We start from the raw sequence: 25,504 nt of genomic DNA, 5'->3' as shown, positions 1-25,504 counted from the left end.
AGCCTCAGCCTTTACTGGAACGGTCAACCCTCAGCCTTTACTGGCAAAGACAACAACAGGAAACAGCTCGGTGTACGTGCTGGCTTTGCATCTAAGCATGGAGGCCAGGGCAGACATGGAGAAGCAGGCCTGGTGTTACAACAGCGGGGAGCCGTGTACTCGGGAGGGATGGGAGGTGGGGCAGGGGCGGGGATTTGGGGAAGGGGCTGGAATGGGGGCAGGAAAGGGGTGAGAAGAGGCGTGGCAGGGCCTCATGGAAGGGATGGAGTAGAGGCAGGACCAGGGCGAAGGGGATTTTGTATCTTTATATGTAAAGGTGTCAGTGATGCAGCCCTCGGGCCAATATACAAGTGCTCATGTGGCCCTCGTGGTGATTTGAGTTTGAGACCCCTGCGTTAGACCCTGGAGGGAGTTACCCCTTTCCTTTGGGGCAGTTTGAGACTGCGAAGAGGTAACGCTCACCTGACTCTGAAGGGGGGGAGCCAAGAGGAAAGAAAGGACATGATAAAAGGGAGAGCTATTTTGCCACGCTCTCTCTCTTCTGCCTATATCTTGTGAAGGGGCAGGCCAGAGGCCTAGAGGAGAGTGATAGAAGGTAGAAATATTAGCCCCAGATTAAGCAGGTCCCTTATACTTCAATATATTTTAAGTGAGGAAAATGGTAGTAAAAATATCTTCTCTCCAGCACAAGCTGAAGCAACAGCAGAGTAACTGGGAATGAAACAATTTGTTCCCGAAGGGGGAACCTGATGACTTTGAGATGGGGTAACAGTATAACTGTGATACTCAGGGTTTCTTTATGTGGAGTTTAATGGAAGGAGGAGGCACACGTCAGGGCCCTAGTGGGGCTCTGGGTGATTGCTACTTCCCACCACCCAACACAGATGGAATGAGGTTGAGTAGTGTCTGCAAAAGAGAAACTAAACAGCTAATTATTCCTCAAGAAAAGTTTCTAATGATTATGACTAAAGGAAACACAGACAGAATAAGAAAAACAGAATTAAAGACCAGCACTGAGTGAGGATTAATACAAATGGCAACTTATACTGGAGACAAGCACAAGTACAAGTAATATTATACATTAACTACCTATTCCTATAAGTGCACATATAAAAGGTAAATAATACTGAAAATAGTTACAAGCACGTGCAACAGTACTATTACTGATTGCCCAGCTACTTCACATGTACTGTAACCACCCCCAACAAATACAATTCTATATGCAATACTAATACACTGATTAACTATATTGTACTAACCTTAACCTACCTATAACCTTATCTAACAACTTATAAACTTTGTTTGACTTTTATGATAAACTTGATAGTAACTTATACTGAAGACAGGCACAGCGACTTTATGATTTATAAACTGCTAGCTTCACCTGCGCTGTACCTGCTTTCAGCAAGGCACAAAACATATACAGTTGTTATATAGTGATTAACTATTGACTAATACTATTTTTAAACAACTTAAACAATTTGCTAATATAAACAAACTATAATATTAATACAGACTTAAGATTAACTAGCTCGAGTACAACCAGACTTTTCCACTCTGAAACCTCGCCCTGCATTCTTCCAAAGATACATTACCTTCAGTTGACTGTTTCCTGCACTGGCAAGGCACAGATAGTCAGTGACGCACAAGTCCCTTTGCTTCAGGGGGTGTATGTGGAGTGATCTCTTTTAGGTCAACACACACACACACACACCCCTTTAAACTCTTTTTATACAGTATTTGCTGGCCGTGTTTTAAAACAGGTCAACCAATAAAGGTGGCCAAATGTTTCAGTGTGGTATTTGCAGTTGTTTTGAACTTCTGAACTGTGCATCTGTGCTTGGCTCATCGCTACTCTATGTGACTAATTGTGGTCAATTTGCTAGACTCAAAAATGCTCGAGTCAGCTTAGAGAAGTATTTGGTTGCAGAGCATAGTAACCACAAGTCTGTATCTATCTTTACAGAGTTTCCTTTTTAGTCTATAAAGCTTCCTAGCTAGATTATGCTTATGCTTGCAGGATTCAACAGTACTCGCTTCTTACAACTTCTGGAAGGCTGAGGCCTAATAGTGCTTAGCCTGACACTACTGGACAAGACTTAAGGACATTAATCACAGTTTAGACTAGGAAAAGTGATAAGAGTTTAAGTCAGGTCAAGGGGGAAGCTAATGCCAACCACTGCACCTAGGCTGAACTACAACTATAATTGTCTTTTTACACCGAGATCACTAACTTGAGCAGCCAAGGCCACGTGCAGTCCTAGTGGACGTCAGGCACAGGGAGCTTTTGCCTCAGTGTAGCTTGTTGGGATCAAACCTCTCTCCCCCACCTGGAGCGGATGAACATTCCTGGCTGGAGGGACACATGTTCGTAAGACTCAAAAGGAGAGCAGTTGATAGAAAAGATCACAGGACTGATCCCAAAGAAGGGTGAGCTGCAAAAGGCAGAAGAAGGCAACTCATCTGGTGGACCTGAGACCACAGTGAAGATGGTGCACAGATCACTATGTGGGAATTAGCAAATGTGATTATTTAAAAAAAAAAAAAAAAAATCTTTGGCCAGTCCTAATCAAGGCGTGTGTTACAGGTCTCTCGTGTGGATTTTCTGATGTCTGATAAGGTGTGAGCTATTTTTGAGGTTTTTCCCGCACTCAGAGCATCCTTAAGGTTTCTCACCAGTGTGGATTCTCTGATGTATAATCAGGTCAGGTCAGAGCTCCGTCTGCAGCTTTTCCCACACTCAGAGCATGTGAAGGGCGTCTCCCTGTGGATTCTCTGATGCGTGATAAGGTTTGAAGTCCAATTGAAGCTTTACCCACCCCAAAAGCATGTCTAGGGCGTCTCTCCGGTGTGGAGTCTCTGATGCTTGGTAAGCTCCCAGTGCCGACGAAAGTTTTTCCCGCACTCAGAGCATCCATAAGGTTTCTCATCCGTGTGGATTCTCTGATGTGCAACAAGATGTGAGCTCTGGTGGAAGCGTTTCCCGCACTCGGAGCACGTGTAGGGCTTCTCCCCTGTGTGGATTCTCTTATGTGTGATAAGGCCTGAGTGATAACCAAAGCTTTTCCCGCACTCAGCGCATGTGTAGGGTGTCTCTCCTGTGTGGATTCTCTCATGTGAGATGAGGGCAGAACTAAGAATGAAGCTTTTCCCACACTCAGAACATCTATAAGGTTTCTCACCGGTGTGGATTCTCCCATGTTTCTTCAGGGCAGAGCTGTTATAAAAGCATTTCCCGCACTCTGAGCACGTGTAGGGCTTCTCCCCTGTGTGGGTTCTCTGATGCGTGATGAGGTCTGAACGCTGACTAAAGCTTTTCCCACACTCAGAGCATCCATAAGGTTTCTCACCCGTATGGATTCTCCGATGTCTGCTCAGGGTACAGCTGAGAGTAAAGCTTTGCCCGCACTCAGAGCATGTGTAGGGCGTCTCTCCTGTGTGGGTTCGCTGATGTGAGATGAGGCATGTACTATCAATGAAGCTTTTCCCGCACTCAGGGCACGTGTAGGGCGTCTCTCCTGTGTGGAGTCTCACATGTTTGGCACGGGCTGAACGATCCCTGAAGCGTTTACCACACTCGGAGCACACGTAGGGCATCTCTCCTGTGTGAATTCTCCGATGTGTTGCAAGGGTTGAGTGCTGACCGAAGCTTTTCCCGCACTCAGAGCACATATAGGGTTTCTCTCCAGTGTGGGTTCTGCGGTGTCTGACAAGGAGACAGGCCCAATTGAAGCTTTTCCCGCATTCGTGGCATGTGTAGCGTCTCCATTCCAAGTTGATTCTCTTGTGTGTAATAAGGTCTGAGTGGCTACTCAAGTTTTCCTCTGGCATCTGCTGAGTCTCATAGGCTTTTGCTTTTTCTTGGCGTGCACAACTCCTGGAAACTTTCCCTTTGGATCTTCCTGATAACGTTCCATGTGGTTCTACTTGCTGAGCATCTTCCTTCTGGGATTTCTCCTCATTCTCACTCACCATCCCATCACCTGAATGGGAGACAGAGAGAATCCAGACAGAGGTCACTCTCTGTGCCAGAAAGAAAGGAAAACTCAGAGAGCTGATTTCCCCCAAACCCTTCCCCAGAGGAGAGAGGAAGGGATCAGTTCTGGGTCCACATCTCACCAGAACACTCAGGGGAAAGCGAGATCAAGGAGGGACATGCTGCCAGTTGTCAGTCAGGGTAGGAGGGAAGCCATGAGTGACATCGGCCGTAATCATTCCACATCTGCAGGGAACAATCCTGAACTCGGAGAGCTCACAGGGTCTTTGTAGGGCATCCCAAATGTTTCCTGCATTCCTAAACAGTTGTTGGGTTGGTTTAACCAACTCCTCACCTGTGCAGGCAGCTCTCGGGAGCACTTCTTTCTCAGAGCCCTTGAGGTCGGGGACCCATGGTTCTTCCCCTCGTTCCAGCTGCGAGATCACATCAGGTTTGGAAATTGGAAACTCTACTCCAGGAAAAGAAAAAAAGGGAAGTCAGTGGAATTTTTGGGATACTTATCAAAGAATTTTCCATGGTTTTAATCCCAGCTCATTTTTAAGCAGTAACATGCCAAGGCCAGCTTCCTTGGCTCAAAGTGGCAGGAGAATTATTATTATTATAAATCATATTCATTACCTTAGTGCGTAAAGATCAACTAACACTGGGCCACCATTGTGCTAGGACAAATGCAAACGGAGAATAGTAGATGGCCCATGTCCTGAAGAATTTACAATCTAAATAGACAAGACAGACACAGAATGGGGGAAGGGGTAGAACCCACTGTTGGAATAGAGATATTCAGGCCTGCCTGTGAAGCCTATAGTTTAAGGACTTAGGTGTATTTTTTTACTTAGCTAGTTACAGGGGTATAAAACGAAAGAATCAAAATCACGGTCTGCCTGTGTATGGCCCTTCTTGCACTAGGATAGTCTGAGACCTTGTTCTTAGGCAAAGGCCTTTGGCTAAGGAACAGGGGCAGCCATAAGATGGGAAGCGAAGGGTCACATCCTCACACCCCAAACCAGTCACACTGAAATAAGGTGCTATTGGCCTGTTAGGAAGATGATCCAGTTCGGATAGTGCCCATCACCACCAAATTAAAAAACAGATCTTAAGATGGTTAAAGAAAACTTAGTTGGAGAGCATCCTGTTGTAGCCCTAAGGTTTAATCTGCTTGCTTGCATCGATATATCTTTTCTTATAAATTTGAGTATTTGATGTAATAGGTTTACAGATTTATATTAAAAATAAGTTTAGCTGTAATGCAAGAGACCAACAGGCTAAAACCCTATATGTTAAGCTAAGACAAAGTTAGCATATCTATATTGGGACCCTTTACCCAGAAAAGTAAAGATGACCCAAATAGCTAAAACACCCACCAGATGTCTCGAGATTTTTGCCTAACCCAGTAGACAATGCAGGACGGCAAAGGACACTTTTCAAAGTTGTACCCACAGACATAACAAGTAAACCACAAGAGCGCAAATACCCGTCATCCATACGCACAGACATACTAGCCTATGGGGTAAATGTACCCTCACCTTTCTGTGGGGGAAGGATGAAATTTGGGCATAAGAGGAAGGATTTACAACCAATGCCCTATAAAAAGACAATTCATCTCTCCATTTTAGAGGCAAGCCACTCACCTATCTTCAACAACGTATCGATGCCTATTAACTATTAATAGATCGTACTTTGTTCCTTTTCAAACTTTTAAGTTTTAAGGGGACCAGGCTACGCTTGGTTTCCCTACGCTTTATTTCAGTTTAAGGTTTATTGAGTTAAGTTAGAGAGTAAACAGCTTTAACAGCTCTGCATTAGCTTCCTCTGCTAGAGCTGTGAAGCCAGAACCACCAGAGACGGGGTCCTGTATCTTCCAACACCAGGTTATTAAAACAGACTGTGAGTATTAACCAAAGTTTGCAGCACATAATATTGTATCATCATATGTATCTCTTGAATAACACTAGTACAATTGCAACTCTATTATTCTAACTGTTTTACCACCTGCTTACTATTTCATTGATTTTAATAAAAGGTCTTTATGACTACATCTGTCTCAGTGTGAGCTTCCTGTCATACCTCCAAAGGTCTTTTTAGAACATCTGTGAAGCCCTGATTCAGGACGAACTTTTATCTTCTCATACTCATAGACTTTAAGGTCAGAAGGGACCATTATGATCATCTAGTCTGACCCCCTGCACAACGCAGGCCACAGAATCTCACCCACACACTCCTGTATCAAACCCCTAATCTATGTCTGAGTTATTGAACTCCTCAAATCGTAGTTTAAAGACCTCAAGGTGCAGAGAATCCTCCAGCAAGTGACCCGTGCCCCATGCGGCAGAGGAAGGTGAAAAACCTCCAGGGCCTCTGCCAATCTGCCCTGGAGGAAAATTCCTTCCCGACCCCAAATATGGCAATCAGCTAAACCCTGAACATGTGGGCAAGACTCACCAGCCAGCACCCAGGAAAGAATTCTCTGTAGTAACTCAGATCCCATCCCATCTAACATCCCATCACAGACCACTGGGCATATTTACCTGCTGATAATCAAGGATCAATTAATTGCCAAAATTAGGCTATCCCATCATACCATCCCCTCTGTAAACTTATCAAGCTTAGTCTTGAAGCCAGATATGTCTTTTGCCCCCACTGCTCCCCTTGGAAGGCTGTTCCAGAACTTCACTCCTCTAATGGTTAGAAACCTTCATCTAATTTCAAGTCTAAAATTCCTAGTGTCCAGTTTATATCCATTTGTTCTTGTGTCCACATTGGTACTAAGCTTAAATAATTCCTCTCCCTCCCTGATATTTATCCCTCTGATATATTTATAAAAAGTCATCATATCCCCCCTCAGCCTTCTTTTGGTTAGGCTAAAAAAGCCAAACTCTTTGAGTCTCCTTTCATAAGGCAGGTTTTCCATTCCTCAGATCATCCTAGTAGCCCGTCTCTGAACCTGTTCCAGTTTGAATTCATCCTTCTTAAACATGGGAGACCAGAACTGCACACAGTATTCCAGGTGAGGGCTCACCAGTGCCTTGTATAACGGTACTAACACCTCCTTATCTTTGCTGGAAATACCTCGCCTGATGCATCCCAAGACCACATTAACCTTTTTAACGGCCATATCACATTGGCAGCTCATAGTCATCCTGTGATCTACCAATACTCCGAGGTCCTTCTCCTCCTCTGTTACTTCCAACTAATGTGTCCCCAATTTATAACCAAAATTCTTGTTATTAATCCCTAAATGCATGACCTTGCACTTTTCACTATTCTTCTGATCAAACAAATTGGAGAGCCTAAACCCATACTAATTAATATCCATAATAAATTATTTTAATATCATCAATTACAATTAATTAAATAAAAATACATTAAGTGGATAAATTAAATCAACATTACTAACACACTCCAAATCAGGCTACACTGTCTGGCAATAAATCACTTATCAAAGGTTGTGGTTGTGAAACACTCATTTCTGTATTGTTTTATCTTCATGGCCACCACTTTTACTTTGTTAATCAGTCTGGTTCTCTAATTGTTTCTGTCTGTTGTATAATTAATTTTGCTAGGTGTAAGTTAATTAGGCTGGCAGCAAAGAGTCCAGTGGCACCTTATAGACTAACAGACGTCAGATGCATGTAGTGGACATTTCCAAGGGCATTTATATATATATGCAGGCAAGCTAGAGATAATGAGGTAGTTCAGTCAGGGAGGATGAGGCCCTGTTCTAGTAGTTGAGGTGTGAAAACCAAGGGAGGAGAAGCTATAAGGTGCCACAAGATTCTTTGCTGCTTTTACAGATCCAGACTAACATGGCTACCCCTCTGATACTTAATTAGGATAGTGGGATATAATTGGTTAGAGAATTATGTTACAATATGTTAGAATTGGTTAGTTAAATTTCAGCACAATGATTGGCTAAGGTATAGCTGAGAATATTACTATATAAACTGAGTCAAACAGGAGAGAGAATATAAATTGGAATCACAGATTCTATGAATCATAGAATATCAGGGTTGGAAGGGACCTCAGGAGGTATCTAGTCCAACCCCCCGCTCAAAGCAGGACCAATCCCAACTAAATCATCCCAGCCAGGGCTTTGTCAAGCCTGACCTTAAAAACCTCTAAGGAAGGAGATTCCACCACTTCCCTAGGGAACCCATTCCAGTGCTTCACCACCTTCCTAGTGAAATAGTGTTTCCTAATATCCAACCGAGACCTCCCCCACTGCAACTTGAGACCATTGCTCCTTGTTCTGTCATCTGCTACCACTGAGAACAGCCGAGCTAAATCCTCTTTGGACCCCCCTTTCAGGTAGTTGAAAGCAGCTATCAAATCCCCTCTCATTCTTTTCTTCTGCAGACTAAACAATCCCAGTTCCCTCAGCCTCTCCCCATAAGTCATGTGTTCCAGTTCCCTATTCACTTTTGCTGTCCTCCGCTTGACGCTTTCCAGTTTTTCCACATCCTTTTTCTAGTGTGGGGGCCAAAACTGGTCACAGTACACCAGATGAGGCCACATTAACATCAAATGTTTGTTAAGGGGGGGAACAGCAAAAGGGAACAGGGACACAGGCAAGGCTCTGCGGCATCAGAGCTGGGCAGGGAAAACTGGGGAACAGACTGTATTGGCGTATCGAGATAAGCAAGACTAGTGTGAATGGCTTCGGAATACGTAATCTAACAGGTATAAAAATTGAACAGGCTACACTACCACCCCATGACATCATCAACAAAGACCCCATTTGGGCCTGGATAGCGGCCATGCTATGGGAGGGAGGAATGCAGCAAGGACTCAGGATCAGTTGCCACAGATGGGGAAGTTATATGGGGAAGGGGGTAATGAGTGGGAGAGGGAGATCAAGAGTTAAAATAATAATATTTGGGAAACAAATGTATAATGAAGTGAAATTGAACAGAAATAAAACTGGAGTGGAGGCTCTAAAGCAACAAGGCTTTGGTAGGGATTCGGAGTTAAAGGTCTGGAATCCTCCACAGGTCTCCTCCCTCCCACTGACCCACCCAGCCCACTTCCTGGGTGCCCCTCCTCCACACTCCCCTCCCCTTCATCCCATTATTCTCAGCCAGCACCACCTCCTGGCACCTTGGGAGATTCTTGTGTTCCCTCCTTGTCTCTTACAACCTCCTCACTCCCTGCTGATTCTTAGCTCTAACCCTGCACACACCCTCCCCATGTACTGGCACACCAGAATTATCTACTCCCCCCTTCTCAGCCCCTCCCACAGCTCTGTTCTCCTTTCACCAGTGGGGTCCTGAATGCCAACATTATACGCTCTCCTATCAAAAGAGGAGCTCATCTGACTGTCACACAAGCCATGCACGAGTCACACACCTATTTACTCCATTTAGAATTCTACAGGCGGCATATTTTCCTCTTACAATGAGGAAAAGGCATGAAAGCTACAGTGATAAAGGTAGATATTAATGCACCTAATAAGGATACATTCGATGCAATTTTCAAATGACGGACGGCACCAAAAAGGCACATGTCCAAAAATTATACTAGTGAGTGGGAGATGAGGCAAAAAAAGGGGGACAAGGAAACTTGTCAAAACTTATATGATGAATAAAAGTATAAAGTTATTACTACTCAGGTTCTTTAGAGACTCCACAGCTTCTAATAACCCAAGGGAGAGGATTCCTTACCCAGAAAGACCACCGTCTCGTAGTTCTCCTGCATGACATCCCTGTAGAGGGCTCTCTGAGCGGGGTCCAGCAGAGCCCCCTCTTCCCTGGTGAAATACACAGCGACCTCCTCAAAGGTCAACGGTCCCTGAAAAAGCAAGAGTCCAACTCTCAGTACCTGCTGCCCCCTGAATAGTGGGGTTGTGAGTGGAACAGCAGCACCAGGGAAATGGAGGCTCCGGGAGGCACATGTTAACAGAGTCCCACCCCACGTTTCTTAGAGCAGCCAGGAGCCATCAGAGGGTAGAAAGAGAAAACCTTTGTGCCTCCCAGCTGACAGACGGAGGCAGGGTCATCACATTTATCACATACCCACTAGCCAGAGCTTGATACAGGAGATGGGGCTGTCTCTGGACCCTGCTGGTGGCTCCCTGGTAGGAGTCCCAACACTCTCCAAATAAAATATATGGAAGAAAGGGGAAGTCAAGAGTAAAGACTATGAGTTAGAAAGTCAGAATTGTAGAAAATTGGTAGGGAAGCTATCAGAAATCAATGATTAATCAATGAAAATAAGAAAGAAGTTTTTAAAAAGTATATTAAGTACAAAACAACTTGGTAGCGTTAAATTACTAGATGGAAATGGCAGAATTATCATCAACAATCATGCAGAAGAGGTAAAAGTGTTCAATAAATATGTCTCTCCTGGATTTGAAGAAAAACAGACGATGTAAGTCATATCATAAGATGTTGAAGACGACAGTCTTTCCATTCCAACAATAACTCACGAGGACATTAAACAGCAGGTATTACAATTAGACACGTTTAAATAAGCAGGTTTTGATAACTTGTATGCAAGAGCTCTGAAAGACCTGGTGGAGGATTGTGGAGGATTGTTATTAAGAACGGCCATCCTGGGCCAGACAAAAGGTCCATCTAGCCCAGTATCTGTCTAGCGACTGTGGCCAATGCCAGTGCCCCAAAGGGCGTGAACTTAACAGGCAATGATCAAGTGATCCCTTTCCTGCCATCCATCTCCATCCTCTGACAAACAGAGGCTAGAGACACCATTCCTTACCCATCCTGGCCAATAGCCATTGATGGACTTAACCTCCATGAATTTATCCAGTTCTCTTTTAAACACTGTTACAGTCCCAGCCTTCACAACCTCCTCAGGCAAGGAGTTCCACAGGTTAACTGTGCGCTGTGTGAAGAAGAATTTCCTTTCATTTGTTTTAAACCTGCTGCCTATTAATTTCATTTGGTGACCCCTAGTTCTTATGTTTTAATTAGGACGTGGAACACCGGGGAAATTCAAGAAGATGGGAATAAAGCTAATACTGTGCCAATATTTAAAAAGTGTAAAAGAGGTGACCCAGCTAATTACAAGAGTGTTAGTCTGACATCGATACTGGGCAAGAGAATGGAGCAGTGAATATGGATTTACTTAATAAAGAATTAAAGGAGGATAATATAATTAGTGCCTATTAACAAAGGTTCAGAGACAATAAAGCCTATCAAACTAACTGGATATCCTTATTGGATGAGATCAAAAGTTTGGCTGCAACTAATAGTATTGATGTAACATACCTAGACTTCTGTAAGGCATATGACCTGGTTCGGCACAACATTTTGACTAGAAAACTAGAAAGATACAAAATACATACGGCATACATTAAATAGATTAAAAACTGTGATAGTAAATGGGAAGCCGTGATCGAGTGGATTTCTTTCCAGGGGGTTCCCACAAGGATTGGGTCTTGGCACTGTCCTATTTAACATTCTTATTAATGACCTAGAAGAAAATATAAAATCATCACTGATAAAGTTTGCAGTTGCCACAAAGATTCGGGGTGGTGGTAACTAATGAAGTGTCAGTGGATTCTGGCTCCAGCATTGGGAGCCTGGAAAGTTTTCCCAGCCCTGGCTGGGGGGTTATTTCCTGTTCCATAGAGGGGAAGTTCCGTTCCCAACCCTTGTGGCTTGAAATTAGGCCCTATCTGACACTACACCCCACATTCAGCATAGTGGAAGGATTATAATATCATTAGGACATAATGATGAGGCATTTTGTGCAAGATGTGTCATGTGCGATGTCACTGGAAAAGTTATGATTTGCTGACTATGATTATCCTACCTGTGTGCATGGATCATATTTGTATCTGAAGTTATGGATATTGACTCTGTATCTGTTATTTCACATGTGCTTACTCTGGGTAACACCTACAACAAGCCTTTCAGGCACAACAGTGAAGAAGACAGACAGTGCTGAAGACTCATCAACAAAGACAACGGACCGTGGAAGAGCTTAGCCCCCCTGTCAATTTGTCAGCCAGCCTAGGAGTCATGGCTACTATGACTCAGCAGGGTATGTGACCAGACCACAAGACAATGAAGTTCATTTTGGTACCTGTATTATTCCACTAACTGAACTGGGAACTGAGTTTGGAACAAAGGGTTCCCGCCATATGGAAAAGCTACGTAAGGTGGAGTGTGACATCATCTCTTGGCCTCATTCCCCACACAAGGGAACTCCTGGAACACCTGAGGAACAAAGACTGAAGTGGGGGAAGTGTCGGTCCCAGGCTAAAGGGATTTCTAGCTTGTGTATGGAAACTTGGGGGACTGCTTCTATCGTCAATCAGGTGAGAAACTGCTAATTCAAATTCTATGCATCTTGTATGTTAGGCTTCTTTGAGTTTTTGGTTATTGGCTAAGTAATCTGTTTTGATCTGTTTGCTATCACTTATAATGACTTAAAATCTTTCTGTAGTTAATAAACTTCTTTTATGCTTTATCATAATCAGTGTATTTTGAGTGAAGTCTCTGGGGAAAATCTGAGCTTGGTTAGCACAAGCTTGTTGTGCGTATCTTCCCCATATCGAGGGAAAGGAAAACTGTATTTATGAGCTTACATTATACAGATCCCTGTCTGGTATAAGATGGTATCATTTTGGATTTATATTACAGCAGGAGTGCAAGGCTGGGGAGCTGGGAAATTGGCTGATGTCTTCCCTCTGTCCATGAGTGGTTTAGGTAAAATACTCAGGTAGCTTAGCTGGGTGTATGGCACCCACCTGCTGTCGTGCTGGGTGATAACAGGGCCTGGAGAGGCTGGCTGAATCTCCGGCAAAGCAGTGTGAGAAGAGCCAGCCCAGCTTGAGGGTTAGAGGGCACAAGGGTTCCCAGAAGCCCCCAAGACTGCACCCTAGGGTGACAGCCCATCACACCCTAGAGTACACAAGCCTCAGCAGGTTTGTCACATCCTGTCCCCTCCCCTTCCCCACACTAGATAGTTCGTGCCTCCCACCACCTCGAGCAGCTCCCACCCTCCTATGCATTTACTGCTCCTCTCTCTCCAATCAGAACCTACCACCAGCCCCTGATAATCCCTTACCTGAGCCAGCTCCATTGCAGACATTGAGTTCCCCCTGGGAGGATGGGATGATCTGGAGCGAAACCTGGACGTTATTCTGTAGCCTGCCAGGACGAGAAGGGCAATGTGAGAGCATTCAGATGGGATATTTGTTCATTCCACAAGCCGATTCTCCCAGGATTTTCTCTGCTAATGGACATTCTAGGTTCTACCAAACTATGAAGCACAGAGTGACCTTATCCCAGTACAGGCCTAGCCCCCTCCCACCAGGGTGTAACCCTCTGAGACAAGGTGAAATTCTCCCAGGAAAAGAGTCTCTCTGTTACACTTATCAAGTTTGTGGACGATACCAAGCTGGGAGGGGTTGCAAGGGCTTTGGAGGATAGGATTAAAATTCAAAATGATCTGGACAAACTGGAAAATGGTTTGAAGTAAATAGGATTAAACTCAATAAGGACGAATCCAAAGTACTTCACTTAGGAAGGAACGAACACATACAAAATGGGAAATGACTGCCTAGGAACGAGGATCTGCAGCGGAAAGGGATCAGGGGGTCATAGTGGATCACTGCATCACTGCAGATTTTTAAAAGCAGGCTGGACAAACCTCTCAGGGATGGTCTAGATAATACTTTGTCCTGCCTTGAGTGCTGGGGACAGGACTAGATGACCTCTCGAGGTCCCTTCCAGTTCTGTGATTCTATGAACCAAAGGCCAGAGAAGAGCAGAATCAAAGGAGTCACTGTGGGGGATTCTCCCTGTCACTGTCCCCAAGGCAGCTGTCTCAGGTTTAAAGTGGTTTGATGCTCCAGCCTTTATACAGTCTCTCTTGGGAGTGCCCCTTTCATGGGCTGGGCCTAGTTTTAGTTTTTGGGAAGCATGACACTGGGGGAGCTGAGACTGGGCCTCCTTGCCTCAGCACATCTTGTTTCTTTCTGTAGCTCCCCAGTGAATCCAAGTGAGAAGATACTCCTGACAGAGACTGTGAACATAAGAATGGCCCACTGCGTCAGACCAACGGTCCGTCTAGCTCAGTGGTTCTCAAACTGCGGGTCAGCACCCCTCAGGGGATCATGGGGTTACTACATGGGGGGTCACAAGATGTCATCCTCCACCCCAAATGGTGCTTTGCATCCAACATTTATAATGGTGTAAAATATATTAAAAAGTGTTTTTAATTTATAAGGGGTGGAGGGTATCACATTGAGAGGCTTGCTATTTGAAAGGGGTCACCAGTACAGAAGTTTGAGAACCACTGGTCTAGACCATCCCTGAGAGGGGTTTGTCCAGCCTGCTCTTAAAAATCCCCAATGATGGAGTGATCTAGCTCAGCGGCCAATGCCAGGTGCTTCAGAGGGAATGAACAGAACAGGGAATCATCAAGTGATCCATCCCGTCACCCATTCTCAGCTTCTGGCAAACAGAGGCTAGAGACACCATCCCTGCCCATCCTGCCTGGGACACTAGTAGATGAGGTGTTAGCTCTTGCAAAAGCTCCCAAGTCTTAACTGAACATGGACAAACGCATGGCTGGAATCAGTCTGGCTCCCCCGTGTTAGTTTTGTTAAAACAGGTATTAGAACTATAACAGTGTGTTTAATGTTTAGACTTTATTGAACGCTTGCGAGTTGCTGCCAGGGTTAATATCTGACTAGTTGCATTGTGAGGCTCTGTGACTATGTAAGTCACCAGACAAGAGAGAGACTTTACCTAGGTGAAGGGCTGATTGGCAACCAAATGCATTACACCCTGCCTGGCAGGAAAGGTTCATCAACACCAGAGAGACTATTATGGGATGTTAAAGAAGACAAGACTGTTGTTGTGCTCTTCAATTTTCTTTGGCTGAGTTTGCAGCTCAGAGCACATGGCAGGAAGGGGGTAAAAACCCCCATACAGAAGGAACTGATTATCTGTATGCTGCTTGGACTCTGGAGGGAAAGGTTTCTAGGCATAAGCAAAAGATCCCCAGTTGCTTAGCATGCATTAGTCCTAAAGAATATGTAGGGCTTGTTCATTATAGAAGCTTCTAATACCTTTAGAAATTTAAGACTGTAACTCGTCTGCATCTGCTTTATCCTACTTTAACTTTGTAAACAACTCTCGTTTCCTTTTAAATACATCTTAATACAGGTTATTACAAGACTGGCTACAAGTATTGTCTTTCTTGTGAGCTCTAAGATTCAATTGACCTACGGAAGTGACTGGCCCTTTGGGACTGGTAGTAACCTGAACATCGCTATGATTCGTGGGGTAAGGCAGTGGTTCTCAACCGGGGGTCTGGGCCCCTGGAGGGCCACGAGCAGTTATCAGAGGGGCTGCCAATCACGGCCAGCATTAGACTTGCCGAGGCCCAGGGCAGAAAGCTGAAGTCCCAGCGCATGGGGCTGAAGTCTAGGCCCCTGAGCCCCACCACCTGAGGCTGAAGCCAAAGCCTAAGCAATGTAGTTTTGTGGGGAACCCTATGGCATGGGGCCCCAGGCAGTTGCCCTGCTTGCTCCCCCTAACACCAGCCCTAGTTTTTATATGCAGAAAACAAGTTACTGAGGCCCAAGTGGGCCGTAGAGTTTTTATAGCATGTTGCGTGGGGCGGGTTCAGAAAGAAAAAGGTTGAGAACCCCTGGAGTAAGGGACCATCTGTCACAAAGGTTGGCTCACCTGCGTGGTGAGATATATGGGATCACCCAAGGGGAATGTCTGTGATTCCATGTTAACGCTGTTACTCAGCCTGAAGTGTTTACACTGGATTCTTGGTTGGTGAAATCTCCATACAGACCTCACACCCAATTTGGGTTTGTTCCCTGCTTCTTACCAGTCTGACTGAGGCTGGTGCTCGTGCTCTCGAGTCACTGGGGACAGCGTTACAGAGACTTACAGGCACAACAGCAGCAATTGGCAGCAATGCCGAGCAGGCTTTACAGGGACACAGTGTGGGTCAAATGGTCCCTGGACTCAGACAAGCCCCAGTTCTCCTCCAGCGCATGTCAGCATCCCGGCAACCTTCAAGGGGGTTCAAGACTGCCACCCATTCAGTGATGGATCTGCGGCAGATCATCTCCCGCGCCCCATGACTCACCTTGTCTCCTCAGACAGAGGTGAGTGACGGATGGTGCGCAATGGATCCTGGGGGTAGGGAAAGGGATAACACCACACACCTTCTGGGGTCACCCCTCAGGAAGTGAAGGTGACAGACACTGTGGTGGCAGTAAAGGGGGAGGGGAGCAGTGGGAGCAGCACCCTGAAGGGCAATGCTGCCAGTGGGTCTCCCCACCACATCAGGCACGGGGCTGATAGGGGGCCATTCCCTGGGCCTGGGTGCCTGTGAAGGGCTATTTAAACCCCACGCTGGCACAGGAGAAGTTAAACTGCTGCTTTAGTCTGGACTGGCCCAGCCCCTCCACACCTGCAAACCATGTCAGGACTGGAGCAGGAGTTAACAGGAGAGACCTACTCTTCTCTGGGGGGTGGTGGGGCAACCCTGGGAAGGGAACAGTCTGTGGAGCATCTTCAGCCCCAAGGAGAGGGTTGGCAGCATTCGGGGCTCTGGCCTTCCCTGAGGGAGGGTGGGGATCCCCGGAGCTCAAAGGGGGAGCAGACTGAAACTTGAGCTGCGGACCCACTAAACTCTGAAGGGGACTGAGACGTTCCCAAGGCTCTCAGAAGAGGGGTCCATATCCTGATGGGAGCTGTTCACAGTTCTTTCCCCATTTTTTTCTTTCATTCCTTTATTTACCCTTGTTTGCTGACAGTCGGCTCTTTTGCTGTTTCACCGGGTGCCCCAAGAGAGGAAGAAAGTGCCCCGAGGCCTCAGCCAGGGGGTTGAGCCTGACATACTAGAAGGACGTGCCCTGTAGCACCCCTGGGGCAGGGGACAATTGGACTCCGAGAGCTGCACCCCAGAAGGCCTGAGGCCCAGCGGTTTGGCACCAGTTTGATGGGCTGGATGGAGTAGATACGGGGTGGCCTGGGGAGCAGGAAGCAGGACAGCGTCCCAGACAGCACACCGAGAAGGGAAATAGATAGGCTACATGGGGGCTCTGCAGTGAACTCAGCACCCGTCCTGAAGGCTACTGGCAGAAAGTCGTCCTCTCCGTGGCCTACGGGAGTTAGACAGTGACACAGAGATCCCTTGGCAAAGGGTCACTTGGTCTTTGCCAGTAGCTCTCACCTGAGACCTGACAAACCCATCACAACAAACACATCGCTTGGAGGATGGTCCTGTGAGGTGTCTACAGAAAGCTCATCACTGGCCAAGACTCAGTGACTGAGAGATCAGCGTGTGGATCATATGTACGGAAGAAAGCATTCACACTGAAAATCTACTTTATGGACTCAACTGAGCAGCCTTGCTCCCTCCCAAACCATCAGTGAATAACCATCAGGACACCACAAAAGAACTAAAACTGGAGTGTGGGGGAGCTGAAGGTGGCGGACTGCGATGGGGAGTGTGGGGCAGCTGAAGGTAACAAATTTAATCATCCCAAATCCAAACTAGGAATAGTTTCAAGGCACACGTTACACGTGTATGAGGTGCAGGGGCAGGCCAGAGTGTATGGGGAGGGAGCCTGTTTGCAGGAGGGGCAGAGCTAGGGAACGGCTGCACCAGGAGCAGAAGGCCCAGCTGGCGCACAGACCATGTCAGAGATTTCTCTCACTGGCTCCGTTACCAACTGCCCATGGCAAACACTTGAAAGAAGGGGAGGCCGAGCTGGAAATGGTGTCACGAGGAGGAGGAGGTGGAGAGAGACACTTGAAAGCATGACCATTTTTCCCATTCCACCGGGACAAAAAGTAAAGGAGAGGGGAGCAAAACTTCAGAATCACCCAGCACCTCGGTGGAGAGACCACTGGACCAGGACTATTCCTGGTTCTGCCACGGGCCTGCTGGGTGACATTGGGTAAGTCACTGCACTTCTCTGTGCCTCCGATTGCAAACTTGTGTGAGACCCACAACTGCCTATAGCGCTGCTAACTCCTCCTGCCAACATTGCTCTGTGCAAAAAGCTAGGAAATTCACGTATTAAAACTTTATGAACGCAGGATTTAAAATTGCCTGAAGCTGTCTGGTGCCCCTCCAGAAGAGAGATCAGCAAATCTCAAATTTTTAATCATCAGGAAAGGCAGAGATAAGGTACATGCCAATGTAATCCTAATTCTGCAATTCGCAATGGCAGCAAAGCCCTGGGAAAGGCAACTTTCCGAAGCAAAGAGAAGGGGATAGAGCTTACCTTTGCTAAGACACAATGTGGTTTTAGGTGAGCTGCGCTGTACAGGAGTTACTGACACCTGTTTTACACTCAGATACTGGGCCCGCTCCCCAGAAACAGCTGCACACTTGGTCAATTGAATACCTTTTCACAACTCTTTCATCCTTACTCACAGAAGTTCCAGCTAACGTTCTACATTCACTCACCCATCGTGAAGCACACAGACTGCTCTCAGATCCCATCTCACTGCTAACTATTCCCATGGCAAACAGTCCCGTTTCCTCCTGACAACATGCACAGCTCAGTGCAGAAATGAGACAGACTGGAAGCGAACGGTACACATGGACTTCTCTCCTTTCATCGCACACATGGAGGACTCAGACCCAGATCTTCTGATATCACAATCACACCTCCACCAAATTGCTCCAACTAACGCCTCTACTAATCAGTGCAGTCCGTGCCCCAAAGTGATCACAATCCAAGCAGACAGTGGGTAGGAGGAAAACACAGAGCGGCTGTAACTTCCCCAGGTCACCAAGCAGGTCAGTGACAGAGCCAGGAACAGATCCCAGTAACTCCAGCGCCCCGTTACACGCAGCTTGGAAAGGTCCCCCAGACCCCACTGTATTAGGCTGCAGGAAGAGATGGTTTGTCCATGGATGCACAGGCTGTCTTGGCAGGGAAGCTCAGCTGCAGCCCCTGCACACAGCTGGGGGTGGGCGTTCTGGGTCGGGAGAAGTCAGTGTCCCTGTCTTCCCCCCCCCCCCCGCAAGCCTTCAAACTGGGACATGGTGCCCTTTTGCCAATCAGAGTGCACTAGTGTAAATGGTGCCCCCGTGCCAATCAGAGGGCACTAGTGTAAATTCTGTCCATAAGAAGGGTTTGCACCAGTGCCTGAAACACCAGGGCGGCAGAGACCTTCATTGCCCAAAACACCCCTAGAACTGGGCTCTCTTTCTAGCTCTGTCAGGGGCAGCCTGGGAGACCTTGGACACGTCAATGTTTCTCCTCCCAACTTCAGTCTCTTTACCCAGCTGCCCACTCCCTGGGGTCTCCTCTCCCCAGAGCTGCTGCCCACTCAGATCTGGGTGGGTGTCCCCAGAGCTCAGGCCGTTCAGCTCGGGAACAGTCTGACAAGGGGGCTGGCAGGCAGGACAGGGACGGTTCCCCCCCCCCATGGGCCGCAGGGAGCTGGGGGGGCAGTTTGAAGGGGGCGAGAGGGGGGCTCTGTGGCTGTGACATGGGGGGAGGGGCGGTGTGATGGGGGCGGGGGGAGGGGGCAGCGGGGGGGAGGAGCAGGTGCGAGACACGGACACACACTCAGCGCCCCTCCCATTGCTACGGAGGCCGCACCGGGACCCCCCACCCCGCACCAGCTTCCGGCCCGAGCCAGGGCGGGGGGGGGGGTCTCGGTCCCAGGTGTCACCCGCCCCCGCCCCCGCCCCCGCGCCCGGCTCTTACCGGCTCCGCCGCGCGCCCGGAGTCCCCCCCTCGCAGCGGCCGGAAGTGACGCACCGCGCGGGGGCGGGGGAGGAGACACGTGACGGTTGCGGCGGTTAGAGCCGCTGGAACGCAGCGGGGGGGGGAGGGGCGCTGTGAGGCGGGGCTGCCCCCGTTGGGGTCGGGGTTCCCCACAGCCCCGCCCCTTACCCCCTCCCCCCGCTCCGGGCCCCTCCTGCCGCTCCTGGTCGCGGTCCGCCCGCCGGCAGGGCGGGGCCCCCCGGGCAGGGAGCGAACCGGGCCCGGCCCCTCCCCGGGGTTATAGCGTGTCCGCCCCACGCGGGGCCTGCACTGGGGGGGGCGTCATTAGCCCCGCCCTGCCGGGGGGAGGGGCAGCCCCTGTACTGGACCCTGCATGGAACGAGCTCACGGCCCCGAACCGGGGGGAGACGGGACCGAGGGGGGTTCTGTGGCTGTGACATGGGGGCAGGGGCAGGGGCAGGGGCAGGTGCGAGACACGGACACACACTCACCTCCCCCCCCCATCGCTACGGAGGCCGCCCCGCCCCAGCTTCCTGCCCGAGTCAGGGCCGGTGGGGGGGGGCGTCTCGGGCCCAGATGTCTCCCCTCCCTGCCCCCGCTCGGCTCTAACCGGCTCCGCCGCACGCCAGTAGTGCCCCCCGCCGCGGCCGGAAGTGACGCACTTCGCGGGGGACGGGGAGAAGAGACACGTGACGGCTACGGCCGTTGGAGCGCGGCGCGCGCAGGGGCAGGAGACACGTGACGGTTGTGGCCGTTGGAACGGGGGGGGGGGGCGCTGTGAGGCGGTGCTGCTCCCGTTGGGGGGGGGGTTCTCCACAGCCCCGCCCCTAACCCCCTCCTCCCGCTCCGGGCCCCTCCTGCCACGGGTCCCCCCGGGCAGGGGTTGAACCAGGCCCGGCCCCTCCCCCGGGATACAGCGTGTCCGCCCCACACGGGGCCTGCCCCACCCCCTCCCACGGGCCCTACGCTGGGAGACGGGACCGGAGACAGCGAGATGGACCGGAGGGGGAAGGGGGAGATTGAGGGAGACGGGACCGGGGGTGGGGTGGGTGGAAGGGCTCGAGACGGGACCAAGAGGGGGGAAGGGGGAAATGGGACCAGGGGCAGGAGACGGGACGGGGGTGGGGAAGGTGGAGATGGCAGGAGAGGGGCGGGGGGGGAGGGGAAGAGGGAGATGGCGGGAGACAGGACCGAGGGGGGGAGAAGAGGGAGACAGGGGGAGATGAGTTATTTCTGGCAGCCCAACAAGCTCCCTGCCCCCCCCGAGTTATTTCCTGCTGCTGCCAAGCTGCCCTCACCACTGCGCCTTCCCCCCCCAGCGCGCCACATCCCCGCTCCTCTGCCTGGTGGCGGGAAGCACCTGGAGGTAAACAGCTGTTTGGTGGCACTCAGTGCTTTCCAAGAGGGAGGAGGAGAAGCGGGGAGCCGTGTACTTGGGAGGAGGTGGGGCAGGGGTGGGGATTTGGGGAAGGGGTTGGAATGGGGGCAGGAAAGGGGTGAGAAGAGGCATGGCAGGGCCTCATGGAAGGGATGGAGTAGAGGCAGGGCCAGGGCAAAGGGGATTTTGTATCTTTATATGTAAAGGTGTCAGTGATGCAGCCCTCGGGCCAATATATGAGTCCTCATGTGGCCCTCATGGTGATTTGAGTTTGAGACCCCTGTGTTAGACCCTGGAGGGAGTCATCCCTTTCCTTGGGCAGTTTGGGACTGCGAAGAGGTAACGCTCACCTGACACTGAAGGAGGGAGCCAAGAGGAAAGAGAGGACATGATAAAAGAGAGAGCTGTTTTGCCACGCTCTCTCTCTTCTGCCTATATCCTGTGAAGGGGCAGGCCAGAGGCCTAGAGGAGAGTGATAGAAGGTAGAAATATTAGCCCCAGATTAAGCAGGTCCCTTATACTTCAATATATTTTAAGTGAGGAAAATGGTAGTAAAAATATCTCCTCTCCATCACAACCTGAAGCAACAACAGAGTAACTGGGAATGAAACAATTTGTTCCCGAAGGGGGAACCTGATGACTTTGAAATGGGGGAACAGTATAACAGTGATGCTCAGGGTTTCTTTATGTGGAGTGTAATGGAAGGAGGAGGCACACGTCAGAGCCCTAGGGGGGGCTCACGTCAGGGCCCTAGTGGGGCTCTGGGTGATCGCTACTTCCCACCACCCAACACAGATGGAATGAGGTTGAGTAGTGTCCGCAAAAGAGAAACTAAACAGCTAATTATTCCTCAAGAAAGGTTTCTAATGACTTATGACTAAAGGAAACACAGACAGAATAAGAAAAACAGAATTAAAGACCAGCACTGAGTGAGGATTAATACAAATGGAAACTTATACTGGAGACAAGCACAAGTACAAGTAATATTATACATTAACTACCTATTCCTATAAGTGAACATATAAAAGGTAAATAATACTGAAAATAGTTACAAGCACGTGCAACGGTACTATTACTGATTGCCCAGCTACTTCACATGTACTGTAACCACCCCCAACAAATACAATTCTATATGCAATACTAATACACTGATTAACTATATTGTACTAACTTTAACCTACCTATAATCTTATCTAACAACTTATAAACTTTGATTGACTTTTATGATAAACTTGATGGTAACTTATACTGAAGACAGGCACAGCGACTTGTAAAGCTATTATGATTTATAAACTGCTAGCTTCACCTGCGCTGTACCTGCTTTCAGCAAGGCACAAAACATATACAGTTGTTATATAGTGATTAACTATTGACTAATATTATTTTTAAACAACTAAAACAATTTGCTAATATAAACAAACTATAATATTAATACAGACTTAAGATTAACTAGCTCGAGTACAACCAGACTTTTCCACTCTGAAACCTCGCCCTGCATTCTTCCAAAGATACATTACCTTCAGTTGACTGTTTCCTGCACTGGCAAGGCACAGATAGTTAGTGACGCACAAGTCCCTTTGCTTCAGGGGGTGTATGTGGAGTGATCTCTTTTAGGTCAACACACACACACACACACACCCCTTTAAACTCTTTTTATACAGTATTTGCTGGCCGTGTTTTAAAACAGGTCAACCAATAAAGGTGGCCAAATGTTTCAGTGTGGTATTTGCAGTTGTTTTGAACTTCTGAACTGTGCATCTGTGCTCGGCTCATCGCTACTCTATGTGACTAATTGTGGTCAATTTGCTAGACTCAAAAATGCTCGAGTCAGCTTAGAGAAGTATTTGGTTGCAGAGCATAGTAACCACAAGTCTGTATCTATCTTTACAGAGTTTCCTTTTTAGTCTATAAAGCTTCCTAGCTAGATTATGCTTATGCTTGCAGGATTCAACAGTACTCGCTTCTTACAACTTCTGGAAGGCTGAGGCCTAATAGTGCTTAGCCTGACACTACTGGACAAGACTTAAGGACATTAATCACAGTTTAGACTAGGAAAAGTGATAAGAGTTTAAGTCAGGTCAAGGGGGAAGCTAATGCCAACCACTGCACCTAGGCTGAACTACAACTATAATTGTCTTTTTACACCGAGATCACTAACTTGAGCAGCCAAGGCCACGTGCAGTCCTAGTGGACGTCAGGCACAGGGAGCTTTTGCCTCAGTGTAGCTTGTTGGGATCAAACCTCTCTCCCCCACCTGGAGCGGATGAACATTCCTGGCTGGAGGGACACATGTTCGTAAGACTCAAAAGGAGAGCAGTTGATAGAAAAGATCACAGGACTGATCCCAAAGAAGGGTGAGCTGCAAAAGGCAGAAGAAGGCAACTCATCTGGTGGACCTGAGACCACAGTGAAGACGGTGCACAGATCACTATGTGGGAATTAGCAAATGTGATTATTTAAAAAAAAAAAATATCTTTGGCCAGTCCTAATCAAGGCGTGTGTTACAGGTCTCTTGTGTGGATTTTCTGATGTCTGATAAGGTGTGAGCTATTTTTGAGGCTTTTCCCGCACTCAGAGCATCCTTAAGGTTTCTCACCAGTGTGGATTCTCTGATGTATAATCAGGTCAGGTCAGAGCTCCGTCTGCAGCTTTTCCCACACTCAGAGCATGTGAAGGGCGTCTCCCTGTGGATTCTCTGATGCGTGATAAGGTTTGAAGTCCAATTGAAGCTTTACCCGCACTAAGAGCATGTCCAGCGCTGCTCTCCCGTGTGGATTCTCTGATGCGTGATAAGGTTTGAAGTCCAATTGAAGCTTTACCCACCCCAAAAGCATGTCTAGGGCGTCTCTCCGGTGTGGAGTCTCTGATGCTTGGTAAGCTCCCAGTGCCGACGAAAGTTTTTCCCGCACTCAGAGCATTCATAAGGTTTCTCATCCGTGTGGATTCTCTGATGTGCAACAAGATGTGAGCTCTGGTGGAAGCGTTTCCCGCACTCGGAGCACGTGTAGGGCTTCTCCCCTGTGTGGATTCTCTTATGTGTGATAAGGCCTGAGTGATAAGCAAAGCTTTTCCCGCACTCAGCGCATGTGTAGGGTGTCTCTCCTGTGTGGATTCTCTCATGTGAGATGAGGGCAGAACTAAGAATGAAGCTTTTCCCACACTCAGAGCATCTATAAGGTTTCTCACTGGTGTGGATTCTCCCATGTTTCTTCAGGGCAGAGCTGTTATAAAAGCATTTCCCGCACTCTGAGCACGTGTAGGGCTTCTCCCCTGTGTGGGTACTCTCATGCGTGATGAGGTCTGAACGCTGACTAAAGCTTTTCCCACACTCAGAGCATCCATAAGGTTTCTCACCCGTATGGATTCTCCGATGTCTGCTCAGGGTACCGCTGAGAGTAAAGCTTTGCCCGCACTCAGAGCATGTGTAGGGCGTCTCTCCTGTGTGGGTTCGCTGATGTGAGATGAGGCATGTACTATCAATGAAGCTTTTCCCGCACTCAGGGCACGTGTAGGGCCTCTCTCCTGTGTGGAGTCTCACATGTTTGGCATGGGCTGAATGATTCCTGAAGCATTTCCCACACTCGGAGCACACGTAGGGCATCTCTCCTGTGTGAATTCTCCGATGTGTTGCAAGGGTTGAGTGCTGACCGAAGCTTTTCCCGCACTCAGAGCACATATAGGGTTTCTCTCCAGTGTGGGTTCTGCGGTGTCTGACAAGGAGACAGGCCCAATTGAAGCTTTTCCCGCATTCGTGGCATGTGTAGCGTCTCCATTCCAAGTTGATTCTCTTGTGTGTAATAAGGTCTGAGTGGCTACTGAAGTTTTCCTCTGGCATCTGCTGAGTTACAGAGGCTTTTGCTATTTCTTGGCGTGCACAACTCCTGGAAACTTTCCCTTTGGATCTTCCTGATAACGTTCCATGTGGTTCTACTTGCTGAGCATCTTCCTTCTGGGATTTCTCCTCATTCTCACTCACCATCCCATCACCTGAATGGGAGACAGAGAGAATCCAGACAGAGGTCACACTCTGTGCCAGAAAGAAAGGAAAACTCAGAGAGCTGATTTCCCCCAAACCCTTCCCCAGAGGAGAGAGGAAGGGATCAGTTCTGGGTCCACATCTCACCAGAACACTCAGGGGAAAGCGAGATCAAGGAGGGACATGCTGCCAGTTGTCAGTCAGGGTAGGAGGGAAGCCATGAGTGACATCGGCCGTAATCATTCCACATCTGCAGGGAACAATCCTGAACTCGGAGAGCTCACAGGGTCTTTGTAGGGCATCCCAAATGTTTCCTGCATTCCTAAACAGTTGTTGGGTTGGTTTAACCAACTCCTCACCTGTGCAGGCAGCTCTCGGGAGCACTTCTTTCTCAGAGCCCTGGAGGTCGGGGACCCACGGTTCTTCCCCTCGTTCCAGCTGCGAGATCACATCAGGTTT

The 25,504-nt window shown here is 48.4% G+C and overlaps 1 protein-coding gene and 1 long non-coding RNA gene across 34 annotated transcripts in view; one reads left to right on the top strand and one right to left on the bottom strand.

The window, feature by feature from the left end:
- LOC127039342 (zinc finger protein 501-like) overlaps positions 1-25,504 on the bottom strand; it is a 259,420-nt gene that overhangs the window by 115,661 nt on the left and 118,255 nt on the right. For 18 of the 33 annotated variants that reach the window (XM_050932826.1, XM_050932825.1, XM_050932832.1 and 15 more), the window contains one exon: positions 4,332-4,445. The exons of 1 other annotated variant lie outside the window; for it this stretch is intronic. In XM_050932826.1, the coding sequence (XP_050788783.1) occupies positions 4,332-4,445 (114 nt within the window). Of the gene's footprint in view, positions 1-4,331; positions 4,446-9,654; positions 9,782-13,027; positions 13,111-15,814; positions 16,088-19,670; positions 19,724-20,301; positions 20,442-25,504 lie in introns of those variants that run through there. 14 more of the 33 variants (XM_050932835.1, XM_050932856.1, XM_050932842.1 and 11 more) reach the window with 8 other exon arrangements.
- LOC127039475 (uncharacterized) lies at positions 2,540-23,962 on the top strand. Its single transcript, XR_007771000.1, has 3 exons — positions 2,540-2,638; positions 23,628-23,779; positions 23,864-23,962. It is a non-coding gene; the product is annotated as an uncharacterized LOC127039475 (long non-coding RNA).

Source organism: Gopherus flavomarginatus, chromosome 23, assembly GCF_025201925.1.
Source record: "Gopherus flavomarginatus isolate rGopFla2 chromosome 23, rGopFla2.mat.asm, whole genome shotgun sequence".
Classification (NCBI taxonomy): domain Eukaryota; kingdom Metazoa; phylum Chordata; order Testudines; family Testudinidae; genus Gopherus; species Gopherus flavomarginatus.
Note: the sequence above shows the minus strand (reverse complement) of the source record. Positions and strands in the feature narration are given on the sequence as shown.